The sequence below is a fragment of the Artemia franciscana genome, chromosome 15, assembly GCF_032884065.1.
Source record: "Artemia franciscana chromosome 15, ASM3288406v1, whole genome shotgun sequence".
In the NCBI taxonomy this organism is placed as follows: Eukaryota; Metazoa; Arthropoda; class Branchiopoda; order Anostraca; family Artemiidae; genus Artemia; species Artemia franciscana.
This window is the reverse complement of record NC_088877.1, coordinates 9,840,839-9,856,023: the sequence shown is the minus strand read 5'-3', so window position 1 is coordinate 9,856,023 and position 15,185 is coordinate 9,840,839. Positions and strand designations below refer to the sequence as shown.

Sequence of the window (15,185 nt, the reverse complement as noted above, 5' to 3'; positions counted from 1 at the left end):
CGACGTTTCTGTTGCTGCTTAATGAGTCTTTTTTACAGGGTAGGTAGCAAACCTATAGCAGAAAACCTGTTGCACCTGGGATCAAACCCTGGGCCCCAAATTGCCAAGCAGGCCACCAACCTACTATGCTGCCACTGGGTACAATGCTAAAAACCAGGCTTGAGTAACATTGGCCTTTTGTGCGATGTTCTTTTTCCATTTAGTTATGGAAAAATTATCTGTTACCAATGCAACGATTCAGTTAAACATTTCAAAATTGATTTTGTTAAAAATCGCCTGAAAATATAGAGGATAATTATATAGTTGCTACACGAGAAACCCTGTTTGCTTCACTCGATCTCAGTTTTGGTACGAAACTTCAGACCAATCAGGTAATCAAACAAATTTGGAAGCACAAAGTTTCTTTTAAGCAGCGTATCTGACAGTTTGTGTTAATATTATCAATCAATGGTTGGAGGGAACAGCATCTCCAGGTAAAATAAGGCCGTCCAAGCCAAGTGGATTCGTGCGCAGAATTTAGGATCCTTCAATGAGAGGGCGAGGGTTCGAATCCTAGTGTACCCAATTATTTGGTTTGGGACGGGGGTCAGTGGTGTGACTCCGTAAGCTAAGCTAGAGTCAACCAGAAGATATCTGGAGAAAGTAAAGAGGAAGGGTGTGTGAAAGCACAGGATGGATGGTTGGCCCTCAACCCCCCCCCCCATTTCACTTCCTGGCTGAAGTGCCAAGCAACGGAGATTAGCATCGCCGATAGGGACTGCAGTCCAATGCCGTATTCTTTATCTTTTTTCTTATGATGTCCTTTAATAGCATTAAATTAATGGACAAATGAACTTAAGACTTTTTTGGAATTACTTTTAGTCATACTATTGTTTTTGAACTATTTATTTGATGTTTTTTCTTCAGACAATACTAGAAAAAAAATCCCTTTTCATAGTGATTTCATTTGACGGTAACACTTAACTTGCTTAGTAAGAGATGTAATAGTATGACAGTTAGGATTGGAGACAGACAGTACATTTCAATAGCAATCCCTTGTCAAAACTTGGGGGTTTCCTTGACAATCTTCATAAAATGTCCCAGTATTTTATGTGCTTACTGAATATTCAAAGTGTACGATATCTGTAAGGAGAAAAAAGTTTTAACTTTGAGTAGATTTACTTGAAAGTTCGATAATGGTAAAGGTCCATTCACAATGAGATTGTACTAACACCGAAATAAAGTCCTTTCCAAAGCTCGACAAAATGTGCTTAAATGTGCTAATGCACAAAACTGTGCTAAATGTGCTTGATCTCTGATAAGGCCCATTCACAATGAGAGTTTACTAACACCGAAATTCAGCCCTTTCCAAAGCTCTACATTAGCTGATGCTAGTGATCAGATTTTACCATTCGTAACTGATCATTTAAACACTTAAATCAACTAACACCCTACTTATCCCATGTGTCTGTCTTTACCCCAGATCTGATATAGCCTTCGTTTCACTGGTCGTGTAAATGTGCTAGATCTCTGATAAGACCCATTCACAATGAGATGTTACTAACACTGAAATCCAGCCTATTCCTATACTCGGGATTAGCTGATGCTAGTGATCAGATTTTACCGTTTAACTCATCATTTAAACACAGACATTAATTAACACCCTACTTATCCCATGTGTCTGTCTTTACCCCAGATCTGATATAGCCTTCGTTTCACTGGTCGTGTAAATGTGCTAGATCTCTGATAAGACCCATTCACAATGAGATGTTACTAACACTGAAATCCAGCCTATTCCTATACTCGGGATTAGCTGATGCTAGTGATCAGATTTTACCGTTCGTAACTCATTATTTAAACAATGAAATCAATTATTACCCTATTTATAACATGTGTCTGTCTTTACCCCAGACCTTGTATAGTCCTCGTTTCACTCGTTGTGTAAATGTGCTTGACCTCTGATAAGGTCCAGTAGCTCCTCCCATTATTTTACTTCCTTTTTTTTATTAAACTTTTACAATCATTATTTATTTTTGTTTGCAGTTTTTTTCTCAATAAGGATAAGGCTTGGGTATTAACCAATCAAAAAATCCTATGAAAACCCTTATTGGCTCGGTTTTAACTAAGTTCAAATCGATTGCAACTTTAGTTTTGGCTCGATTAAGCTCTGGACGCTAGCTATAGGCCTTTTCAGTTGACAATCCAGATTTTAAAATTAAAGATTCGATCGTCAAATTTCGGTTGCAAGTACTCATGGATTTTGATTTCAATTCACAGTCTGTAAATCAGTTCTGATTCGGAGAGAGCCCTGTTTGAGTCAACAGTTATGGAATTTGGATTGTAGGAAAATTTTGAAAGCTTACAACATGCATACATTTTATGTTGTTCTAGATGATATATGTCTTAATGTATCTGAGGTCAGATTTTTGTTTCGTTTTTTTTTTTTGCGAGGATGGGAGAGAAGGTCAGGTAAAGCTATAAGAAATGAGCAATATTCCAAATAAATTTGATAAATTTCCCATTAACAATGGGTGATGGATTTCTATCTTTTCAACTATTCAAAAATTGCGCCAAAATTCAATTTCCATGCACTGTCTCATTGCGGGTATTTTTCACAATTTGGATTATAATTAATTTTTTTCTTTTCATACTCCCACAGTTAAAAAGACAGAATCTGGATTGTCAATCAAAAATGCCTAAATCTCTATTCTGAACAGGTTTGGTTTAGACTGATTGCTGAAATGAGCGCTAGCAAAATATCGGTATTAGTAAAGTATCATTGTGAATGGGCCTCAAGTCTCATAGGTACAATCAGTTAAATTGAGTTAGAAAACTTTTAAAATTTACACAATTTATTCTCACATTCTTCATACCTTTAACACAATTTGGCTGTGTTTGCATATTTTTTTTTTCAAGTTTGAAGATGTAGTAATTGGTATTGGTTCGTCCTTTGGGTTCATTTCTTTTTGCCCATTTTGTCAATATCGGTAGGTATTTGTCCCCCTTTTTCAATAATAAGAAGGAGGGATCATCCCTTTAGGTTAGTCCGATGACCCCACTGAAAGAAATTATTGAAAGATGTGTATACATTGTTAAGTTCAGTTGAAATTCATAGAAACATATTGAACAATTCATCTCATTGGGGGGTCTGAGGAGGGGGGTCTGAGGACAAATCTTAAAAGGGAGAATCCCTTGTTTTCTAAAATTTACGTATGCAATATCCTTCATTCACATTGAAGACTATCCCGTCCCGGAATCCGTCACGTGATCCGTCACGTATCCGTCTCGTGATGACTATAATCCGTCCCCGTCTGTGAATTTGTTTATTTTACAAAATCAAATGTTTACTTACCGGAAAGTGATGAAAAAACGAGGCGGAATGTGACAGCTGGTTTAAAGGGCACACAAAATCGGTTTTTCCTCCGCAACATTAAAAGAATTGGAATTCCCAAAAACATGGATAGTGCACAAGAAGTTAAACCACCAGATGCTATCCCTCCTCCAATCCGAGTCCAGGCTAAAAGACAAAATACACATATAAAAGATATATTTAATGAATAGTATATATACATATTAATATTAAATGTTTTTTTTTATTGACCGTATCTCAAACAGTAGGCTGTACGAAAAGTGTGTTTCAGTCCTGCTTTCCAGGGCTATAATAAGAGGTTTCATGGAAGTTTCAGGTTTCAAGGTTTCATGGAAACACTAATCTTTTAGTTTCTTTACTGATCCACAAGAGAAGAGCCCTAAAAGAAAGATCGGTGGACATGGGGAAAATCTGTGAAATACAGTTAAAAGTCAAAATTAACGTATATAGTTTGATGGTAATCAACTCGTTTCCACAACCCACCGACTTGTGTATATTGTTTGTCACAACATTTTTTTTAGTTTATGTGCATTTTAAATTTTTTTAGCCTTTTCGTTTCTTAAGTTTGTGAGCATTTTTTGACCGCTTTCGAATGTTCATTTACGTCCAAATTTTATTAGTATATTCACTTTTGATGAAAGTACAAAAAATCCAACTTTAAAATTTCCCCTCTTGTTCACTCCCTTGGATACATAAAACATCATAAACGGGCAATAATGCCTAGCAAAAAAGTGCAAAACATACATTATTATAGATGGCGTAGCGGTTAGAACGATTGATTGGGGTCATGGATGGTTTTGAAGCCTGGTTACTCCAAAAAAACAGAGGAGTATTTGCTGGATGTTTTTTAGAGTAATTCTCTATGGATTGTTTGGGTACCCGAATGACTGACCGTATCTCAAACAATAAGCTGTACAAAAAATGGGGTTCAATCCCGCTTTCTAGGGCCATAATGGGAGAATGGTTGAGATAGCTAGGGCATGTTCTGCGGATGAAGGATGACAGATTGTCCATTTCGGCTAACCGTCTAGGGCTAAATGGAAAGCAGGTCATCTTCGTTTGGGGTTGGAGGATGTCATAAAGAAAGATTTAAAGGAAATGGAAACTACCTGGGAGGGTGTAAAGAGGATAGATTGGGATGGAGGAGGAGCGTACGTAGCTGTGTTAGCCTCAGGCGGTCTAGTGCTGCAGTGAGTTGTCAGTAGTAGTAGTAGTAGTATAATACATGTTAATATATTTAAACTAAAAGATATTTTAAATATACGTATTTATGTTCTTTCCTGATTGGAAGTTGTGTATTTTCGGAGCTTATTATATGGGATTATATGAAATATCCAGGTGAGGTGGTATCGTCAATGGTCGGGTTTTACTTTTCAATAAAAAAAAATTTAATTTTCAACGTAAATAGGTTTTTTTAATCAAAATGGTTTGGATTTCAATAGTAGATTGAAATTTCTCGAACATTATATTAAATTTGACTATGCTGCCATTCAAAGTAATATGTTTAACAGGAATTCAAATTAAATACTGGAAATATAACAGAAAAAAGCAGACGCTAAATATATTTTTACTTTGAACTGAATTGAGTTTACTTGTCTACACATTTAAATTCAGGTTTGTAAATCCAATATTTTTGTTGCTCAACAAGTTAGAAATTCAGTAATGTTTAGGGAATTCCAATAAGACCTTAAATATTCAATTCCAACAATTTTCAGCTGTGGGAATTCCAATTATTTTGTCGATAAACATTACAAACAATTTTTGTTGAACATCAAACATTGTTTTACAGTGTTTGGTGGTTCTGCTTGCAATTGGAAATAAAACGCGTGATTTTTAAAGCAAAAATTTTCGCAAAATAGTTGATAAGTACAGTTTTTGCCTAAAAAGTATTATTTATAATAAAAAAAAGTATCGGTATTCAATGAAGAACAGTAACGATATCACCAAAGGACCAACAATCGTCAAAAAGCATTGAAAGTGTCATACTTGACAACCGTGCCAACATGACGCTATATAGAAGTGGCAATAGGTATGGCAAAAAATTATCATGCCGCAAACATGCACCAAAGTAATACTCTCTCTCCTTTAAAATGAATATAAATCGCCCGCTAAAGCAAATGAGTATGTGTAGCTTAAAAGAGTGGAAACTGGCGCCACTTCTGACAAGAAAATCACCTTCGCCATCTAGAGTTTCGAGTTTCTTAGAATCTTTCTAGCGTTGTTTCCAATTAGCAAAATTAGCGTAGTAATAACTGTCTGATCTCGCTTTCGGTGTTGTATTGTATCGGAAGGTACTTGTGTCTTATAGCCACCACACTCAAGTTTCGTCGAGAAGTGAAGTTTGGTTAATGCTAATGAAATAAACAAAATATGGTGAAAATATAATACTTTATCAACAAAATTAACAAAACTACAACAAAGAATTATGGAAGGGGGTGGCCCAGACCGCATTATATTAAATGCGTAACCTAACGTAGCATAACCAAAATACCAACTAAATATTTAATTAAAGTATGGTTACAGTGTAGTTTCCCACCGAGCCAAAGCTAATATTGTCTGGTATAAAGACAATGGAAACCGGTTACTGTCTCATGTTTAAGATACAAGATCTTGAGTGTGGTGGCTCTAAGACAAAAGTACCTAACGGAATAACGACGCTTCTTGACTACTAAGGTCCTCGTATTGGCCCTAAGGTGTATTGCTACTGCCGGGCTTGAACTCTAGGTCCTGTGTTACCGAGCTGAGGTTAAATCTATTGCGCCACCACAGGACATTTTGCTTTCAGAAATAAGCACAATTACGAAGCTTGAATAAAATGCCAAGAAAAGTTGTGCTAGATGGCATTGGTGTTTTTTTCCTTCCGTTCTTGAAAGTTGCCCATAAACTTTAAACTGTAAAGGCGGATCAGCTGACATGGCGACGTTTTCTTAGCCATAAGTGGAGCGGAATAGTATAAAGGCAAATTTCTCATTCTTTAGATACAAGGCATTGCACGCGACATCTTAGATGTGTGTTGCACGCTGGACACACCTTGTATTTAATATTACAGGGAATCACCAGAAAATATACAAGAACACACTCATTCAAGACACGGAACGAATTTTGAAACGAATATCGTAAGAGAAATTGTTTGTTTTCCAGAAAAATGGTCCATATTGTTTTCTTCTTTTTTTTAAATCTAAAATAGCACAAAAACACAAACGTATGTAAGGGCCTAAACAATGTTTAAATCTAATCTACATCATCACCAAAAGTCGTTAAGATAAAAGACATGAAAAGTAGAATAAAATGTGATTTTGGAAAATTGTGATCAGATAAAGTAAAACATTCGCTTAACAGTTAAACTAGACGGTCAAAACTTCATTATAGGTTTTCTCTGACTGTCCTCGGCTCTTCCCATTGCGCTATTAGGTATTTGTACAAAAAGAAAAAAAAACAACAACAAAAAAAACAAAAACGGAGACAACAAAAAAAGTGGAGACCGCGCATTTGACCAGTTCTTCAGAATTAAAGAGCAATATTGATGTTTCACTAAAAGACAATTTTATTGAATAATTCGTTCATCGCCATTTTTATGGACAATATAGCGTAAATTTAGTCTTTTGGTTTGTCATAAAACGAAGAAACAACTTGTAAATAGATCCTTAACTACAAGAGACAGCAAATACAAGACGAAAAGATATTTTAACAGCCATTATCACAACAACTTTATTGAACTTTTAGGGAAAATGAATTTCTGATATTTTTATTTATGTCTATTTATTTTATTTCTGATTATTTCTTATTTCTATTTTATTTATTTCAGATTTTATTTTACTTATTATTTTCATATCTTATTTATATTTTATTTATGTCTGATATTGTATTTGTATAAAAAGAAAAAAAAACAAAGTAATTTTCAGTCAGTAAATAATTCAGTGGGTTTTGTCCGGAGTTTCTTTACTTTTCTCTTTTTTTAGTTTTTTTTTCATACATTTTGCATAGCCAGTGTTGTCAGAACCTATTTAATCTAAATGCCTTTGCATTGTACCTGGTTCAAACAATGAGAAACAGCTGAATAGATTTAACCACGAAAAATACTGTCATTGCATGTTGGTAAAGAAAAATTTGGGTCCTCGAATTACTAGCAAAAAAATGCATAAGATTTGAGTGGGTAAATGCTACTCCATAAGGCAGTACAGACAAGTTCCATTTTGAGTCTTCAAAAAATATATCTATTTCAGTTCCTTCAAATAGCTACCACGAAATGGATAGCTAGTGTAGAAGCAACTTTGACCGACAGTTTGTAGCGTTCTGGGGACGTCTAGACTAAGAAAGAGGGGTATGGAAATAAAACTGCAGTATCTCACTGCAGCACTAACCCAACCAAGGTCAATATAGCTACGCACTCTCTTCCTCCTGCAATATCTGCTCTAAACTTCACTCATTACCCCTTCCCTTGAAGTTCCGATTTCCTTTTATTTTTTCTTAGAAAATCTTACCACCTTATTAGGGGACGACCTGAATTTTTGGCTCCAGAGAGATGGTCAAGATAGAAACCTATGGTTTGTCTTCCACAAGGGCCTCAATCGGGGGGGGGGGGGGGGTATTGCCAAGCACAGTTTTTACCTTTTGAAAAATATCCTTTCCTTTAATAATTGCATCGAAAAAAAATTACCCCAGCCCCTAAATTTTGGAAAAAAGATTTTGCTTTCCTCCAGACTTTTCTTGAATCACCCTAATATGTTTTAGTTATAGCCCTAGAAAGTGATATGGAAACATATTTTTCTACAGCTTCTTCTTTGATATACGATCCTTGAAACTCATCTTTGCCAATTCCGCTAGAAACAATCTCTAGTATATCAATCTCACCCTTTCAAAGCAGCAACGTTTCAGAGCGCTAATTGACAATTGTTTTTACCATGACCTCTAATATTTTAATCTTGGTTCAAAAATTTAGCTTCCCATTTTTCCAAATTTATTGCAACGGAAGAAAAGAAGAAAAAAACACTTCTTGGCTATTCTATTCTTCACATCTTCACTGTATCCATTATATTTTGCTAATAATGCTCCTTCAGTGAGTGAAGCTCTTCACTTGATCAATTTTATCTTAACCCAGGATTACCTATTGATCTTTATTTACTCCTAGTCAAATCCTCTGTAAAAAATGAAAAATTAGAACAGGGGTTAAAAAATTTTTTTTGAATGTTTTGGCATTTAACAGATCTTTCTTGAAAGATTTGGACAAAAAAAATCTCAAAGTTCATGTAACATTTTGATTTAAGACACGCATTGAGATCGGCAAAGCCCGAGAATGTCTTGACCCCTGGCAGTTGAAACTGCACCCCATTACCTTCTTAGTTATCAACTTTTAAAAATAGATCTTTAAATGTGATTAAAAAGAAACCTGACATTTCTCAACACCAACAGGTACACCAACACCAACTATTACCAACCCCCCTCCCTTCACATAACAATATCAAAGTATCGCAAAAATTTCCAAAACTTGTTGAATGTTGTAAAATAACGCCCCCTTGTTATTAAAAGCAACTAATTTTCTAATATTTCTAATACTCTATAATTTTCTAATACTCTCCCTCTCCCCAGTAAAAGTGTCTCTTAGCGGGCCTCCTCCTTAAAATATAGTTGCAGGCAGTTAAAACTACCCCAGAGGTCTTGGAATTTGCAGTTCCATATATTTGTTCAAGTACCTTTGAATCGTATCAAACGGATTTTATTTCAAATTTAATACGCAAAATGGAAAGGAAGCCACGGAACAAGAAAATCTGGTATCCGGATTATTTTTTAATTGAATCAAGTCAACGATGCATCCGTGATTAATGACAAAAAACCCTTTCGGTCTTTCAGTTAGTTAAAAAAAAGTTGGAAGTATGGTAAAATGAACTGGAGAATTGATGCTATAGTTGCTACGTTACAACTCGCTCACTTCCTTCGCATCATTATCAAGCATTGTCACCATGCCAACAGGAAACGTTTATTTGGAGATATTTTGCTATAATAGTTCTAATTAGAGAAAACATGAAGGTAGATTGTGAGCAATTGGTTTAGAAATAAGATTAGGACAATAGAAGCCATGTCGCACCTTTTTCCCTTTGAAAAGTTGAGAAATATAATGGATATTTTTCAGAGGAATTCTTAAAGGGTAGTTTATCATTGATGGTTGTCTGCAGTCGTTCGAACGAGTTCCTTGATGAATACCCTGACGAAGATAGACGTAGTATAAAAGTTGGATCTGTTCTGGGGTTGTTAGATGGTATGGGGTCTTTGTCCCGCCATAAGCTTTTTTCTCCCTCCCTATCTCCGAAAGCGAAACCCTGCATGTGTTGCCTTATAGCGTCGTTAAAATGGACCTTTCAAAAGTCTACCAAACCAGAACCATGACTACGGACGGTAGTGAGACTCCCCCCCCCCCTGTGGACCTAGTACACAACGCAGCATCGTACTAAATTCAAATTAATTAGTAATTATTCAGGGTTTGTTTGTTTTGGTGGGCTCTTTCGGACTAAAAAAAAACCTTTTCTATCTAAAATATCTAGTATAATGAATGGCATGCCTCCTCGTTGTAGTATAAAATTTATAGGCATGAATACACAGTGAGTCAGAGGCAATAAGCTTAAGATTGCAGATGTTCATAATTTACTTCTAAACATTCATTCATTTCTAGTTTTCTAAAATATAGTAGCTTGTGTAAATGCTGAAGGTGCCTTTTTTTTCTATCGAATCTTCTTCTCTTGGTATAAACTGGGCGCATTGATTTCGGATAGCTTCATAGAATCTTCTTTCTTTGGGGTATTTCATTCTGAGGAATCTTCGAGATTTGTCTAAAAAGAATTAGGACCTTTTCCCTCAAACAAGATAATGCTCCAGTGCCCCACTAGCGGCGAAGAAAATAAAAATGAAAAAAGGAGACACGTGACTGCTTCCCATGCGGAAACGGGATTATCCTTGTTGCATTAGATAAGGGACTGTAATTCTCCTAAGTTGGATTTTCAGATATGGTGATACCAATGGTGCACTTTTCATTTCGGTGCAACACAATTTTATGTGGTTTCGGGCTATTTTTTTGAATTTTACAAATTTATTTTCTCAGTAAACTTTCTTTGTTAGTTTAATCAAAATTATAGTTACTATTCCTGAATCAGCTTCAAATGGCGATTCTTGCTTACGTTACAGTTTTTCTAAACATGTTTTTAAAATTTCGGTTACTATTGGTTAGAGTTCATTCTTTGCTAGGTGTCAGCCTGCTACAGCCACGATAGTATTGATTTCAGTTGTTTTTTCTTGACCACTCTTTGGTTCTTTTCTTCCACATTTTTACAGATCAAAAAAGCGTAGCAAATAATTTAAAAATTAACAAATTAAACAAGTGAAAATATTGAAAACGGATATAATATTGTAAAACCTTTTTTCCACTGTCTTGTTTAAAATAATTTACTTGTTTTTCTCTATTTTCATTTTTCTAATTTCTAACACAGCTTAGTGGCCTGAAGAAATAGTAAATACATATTTAAGGTCCCTTATTTATTCAATAGTCATGTTACATAAAGTACGTTCCAGCTTCGACAAAAGTTAAAAATATTTAATAAAAATTAATTCTTCGTTCCAGGTGAGAGCAAGTTAACTGCTGGAACGATCGAAAATTAACTTCGCATTATATTTTGCAATAAATTTTTGTCAACACTACTAGAATGTTTAGCGTATTAACTTCTGCACAATCATCACCAAACTGGGAAAAATGGATGCGATTGATCAAATTTATGAGAATAAATGAGTACTAGGGCATTAAAACTAAAATTTTATATATTTTACCCATTACTCATTAAATTACATGTGTAATAAGGGGTTAGTTAATAAACTGTTCATGGTTTACAGTTAATTCGTAGTAAATTTGAGGTATACGCATATCAAATGAAATTTCCACCTAGAATGTACCTATAGATCCTACCCAATCGTTCCCTATTTCTTAATTTGAAATGTAATTGTATCAGGGCAGGAAGCAAGCTCTTCCGCTATTTCTGGCATAGTCATCTGGCAGGTGATTGGGTTGAGACGGCCTCCTTGGTTGGGTTGTATTTGTTTTTTGTAATTTTACGCCAAAACCACTATAAACAGCTCAAGTGAATCGAGCGCCGCTTCCGAGAGCTAAAGGCCCGAACTCCTTACGACCGAAAAACCCGGGAAGCGACCTTTTTTGCTAGACGAAGAATCCATAAATATATATATATAGTATATATATATATATATATATATATATATATATATATATATATATATATATATATATATATATATATATATATACATATATATCATGAAAAGAGAAATCACCAATGCAACAGCACAAACACATAAAAAAAAAAAAGACAGAAGGAGAAAAGGAAGACTGTTTTCCTAAATTAGTGATTAATATAGACCAGCACTTGAATGAGGCCTTAACCCTACTCATCCATACAATCACATAGGTCAAACAGCATAGCCAAACACAATCAACCATAAAGAATAATCCATGGACAGGCAGTCATGTCGTCAATAAGTATAAGTCGTCGTTTACCAAACAATAGAAAAATAATAAAGACAAATAATTCAGAGGCAACAACCCAACACAAGGGCACTGAGAATACACTGGCCTATAGGGTTTCGCCACTTTAAATTCTCTACCCAGCCAAGTGTTGTGGCTACCACAGAATATCCATGGCATCCCCGTGTCAGGTATCACCCCCAAAATACATGCCTATGAAAAAAAACAGCAAATGTAAAACAACCAAGTAACACCAAAACAAGCTTATCCTGTTAATATATCCCTCTTTTTAGCAACAATAGGTAAACTAAATATGATAAAATTTACCAAATCACAAGTATTAACACATTGCAAAAAAAAAAAAGTGTACCTGCAAATTGAATCAACCTTGAGGAAACAAAAACTGGAAAACAAGTTACAGGTGGGAAAATACGTTGAAACTAAATGATTTGGGCTACATTTTGCACATAAGCGGGAGTGGGGGGGGGGTAAACACTGTGGTTTGCATGCAAAATGTTTTAACTACAATTATTCTGCATGTTATGAAGTAAGAACTGTTTCATTAGGATTAGCCTGGCTTCATTTCTTGGGTGTGGTGGCTATAAGACACAAGTAATCAAAATGAAAAGTGCACCATTGGAAGCACCATAGCAATTTAGGAGAATTACAGTCACCCATATAGAGCAACAAGGATAATCCCTTTTCCGCATGAGAAGCAGTCATATGTTCCTTTTTTATTTTATTTTCTTCGCCGCTAGTGGGACAATGGAGCATCATCTTGTTATAAAACAAGTGTTGGAGGGGAAAGGTCCTAATTCTTTTTAGACTCATCTCAGAGATTCCTCGGAATTATATGCCCCACGAGAAGATTAAAGGAAGCTATCCGCAACTAAAGCGCCCAGTTTATACCAAGAGACGGAAATTTGATACAAAAAAAGATACCTTCCACATTTATACAAGCTATTGCATTTTTTGAACTAGAAATGAATGTAGGGCTACAAATAAATCATGAAAGTTTTCAAATAAAATATGAGGCAAAGCAAACAGAAGAAAAATAATAGAGGGAATAAAAATAAGTAATTCGACAGAAAAAGACACCTTCAACGTTTATTCAAGCTATTACATTATTTAACCTAAAAATGAATAAAAGTCTACAAGTAAATCATGAATATTTTAAAATAAAATATGAGACGAAGCAAACAGAAGAAAAAAAATCAAAGAAATAAAAATAAGAAATTCGAAGAAAAAAGCACCTTCAGGGTTTACACAATCTATTACATTATTCAAGCTAGAAATGAATGAAGGTTTGCAAACCTTCATTCATGAACATTTTCAAATAGAATGTGAGACGAAGGAAAAACAAGAAATAGAATAATAGAGGAAATAAAAACAAAGGCAAGGATAAATAATACAAATCAAATGGGCAGCTTAATTAATCAAAATGGGCAGTTTAAAATCACAGTTGTAAATTAGTGACTATTACTATTACCACATTTACAACAACTGCTACTACTACTATTACAGCTACTACTAATAATACTACTGCTACTACTATCACTGCTACTAGGTTAATTTACAATGACCGAAATGAAAGTAAATAAGTATTACATTCACATAAAAGAATCAAATAGTTTGTGGTAACGAGATGTAAGTAAGGAGCAACTCCGTCCAATAGTAACCGAAACTCTGAAAGAAAGGATTTTGATAACAAATAATACATTAATACAATCGGGATTTTACGACGATTCCGAAGTTCATAAAATTCATTAAGTTTAATTGCTACCCATCAAAAGCTATGAGCCTGAAAAAATTTGCAAAATTTTCGAAAAAGGGGAGATACACCCCAAAAATGTCAAGCTGAAATGTCAAAAATGTCAATCATCAATCAGAGATTCCTACTGTAGAGGTTTCAAGCTCCACTATGAAACGTGAAATTTTGTATATATATTTTTTTTTTGCTAGAAGACAAACAATAAGAAAGAGAGAAACAAAGCAAAACTTAAAGGATGATGATGATGATTTTATTAAATGATTAAACCTTTACAAGTATTTCTTTGCTAAAAGTATACAAACTAGCAATACAAAGAAAGAAAAAAAAACTAGAATAAAAACTTACAGGATGATGGTGATGATGGTTTTATTAAGTGATTAAACCTTTACAAGTATTTCACTGCTATAAGTATACAAATTAACACTACAAAGAAAGAAAAAAAACTAGAATAAAAACTTAAAGAATAGTCTATGCTAAGCAGCACCAGCTCTGCAGCTGGCATCACTCTCTCTCTCTCACTCCTCTCTCTCTCTCTCTCTGTCTCTCTCTTTTCTCTCTCTCTCTCTCACTCCTCTCTCTCTCTCTCTCTGTCTCTCACTCTTCTAGTTCTAATTATACCAACAATAGGAGTATAGATATGCCAAAAAACATTATTTTTGCCAGAAGACAAACAATAAGAAAGAGAGAAACAAAGCAAAACTTACAGGATAGTCTGTACTGAGCAGCACCAGCTCTGCAGCTGGCATCACCAAGAAGGTAGTTGTTGCTGCAAACGTCCCATAATCCAAAGTACCCCGCATCACCACCTAAAATACAGAAAAGAGATTTGTATTCCAATTTTTCATGAGAGAGGCGCTTTGAGACAGTCTTAAAGGGCATAATATCTTCCCTGTCATGCAAATAAGGTAAAAATAACTTTTTTAATTAGCAGCCCCCCTCCCAGAGAATTTTCCTGGAGTACTCTTATTTTTGATCAACTATATAAATACCTCATTCTTAGCATAGTCCTAAGGAGAATTTTTAGGGGGAATCATGTTTGTCTTAATTACGCGTGATCAACGTTATCTGATCAGTTCCTAGTTAGTCCTTTAATAAACTACTAATCATCTAACTCAATAAGCTTAATTCCTGCTAGGTATAGTAGTCTCTTGGTCACAGCCCCGAACTTTAGGAGGAGGAAAATTTTTAGGGCCATTTGTTTGAAGGAAAATAGGGATATAAAGTGGTTAATCATTAGTAAAAAAAAAAATTTCGAACCATAGGAAATTAGTTTTCATACACAAGACTAGAGCAGTTCATAGGGTTGATAGCGCCCGCGGCAAAATTAATTACAGCGCGCTCCTCCCGACTCAAACATAAGCAAAAAAGGCGAAATCCAGGTGAAAATTTTGATAAAAGTGGGCAAGCCCCCAACCACGGAGCCACCAAGCTGCGGCACCTGGGGCAAATGACCCAGTTACTCCCCTCCCTTTGAACGGCTCTGCAGAAGACCCACAACCTTAGTTAAAGACCGCAATTGGAAATGATTTCAAGTCTTAAAGTTGCTA

At 35.1% G+C, this 15,185-nt stretch overlaps 2 protein-coding genes across 2 annotated transcripts in view; one reads left to right on the top strand and one right to left on the bottom strand.

Moving 5' to 3' along the window:
* The window catches only part of LOC136036029 (general transcription factor 3C polypeptide 5-like), a 508,607-nt gene that overhangs the window by 164,226 nt on the left and 329,196 nt on the right, over positions 1 to 15,185 (top strand). The gene's annotated exons all lie outside the window — the stretch shown is intronic.
* Positions 1 to 15,185, bottom strand: part of LOC136036025 (uncharacterized) — a 65,273-nt gene that overhangs the window by 17,410 nt on the left and 32,678 nt on the right. Inside the window, exons 2-3 of the mRNA XM_065717951.1 lie at positions 14,343 to 14,444; positions 3,332 to 3,496 (exon numbers count right to left, since the gene is read on the bottom strand). Coding sequence (XP_065574023.1) covers positions 3,332 to 3,496; positions 14,343 to 14,444 — 267 coding nt within the window. The remainder of the gene's footprint in view (positions 1 to 3,331; positions 3,497 to 14,342; positions 14,445 to 15,185) is intronic.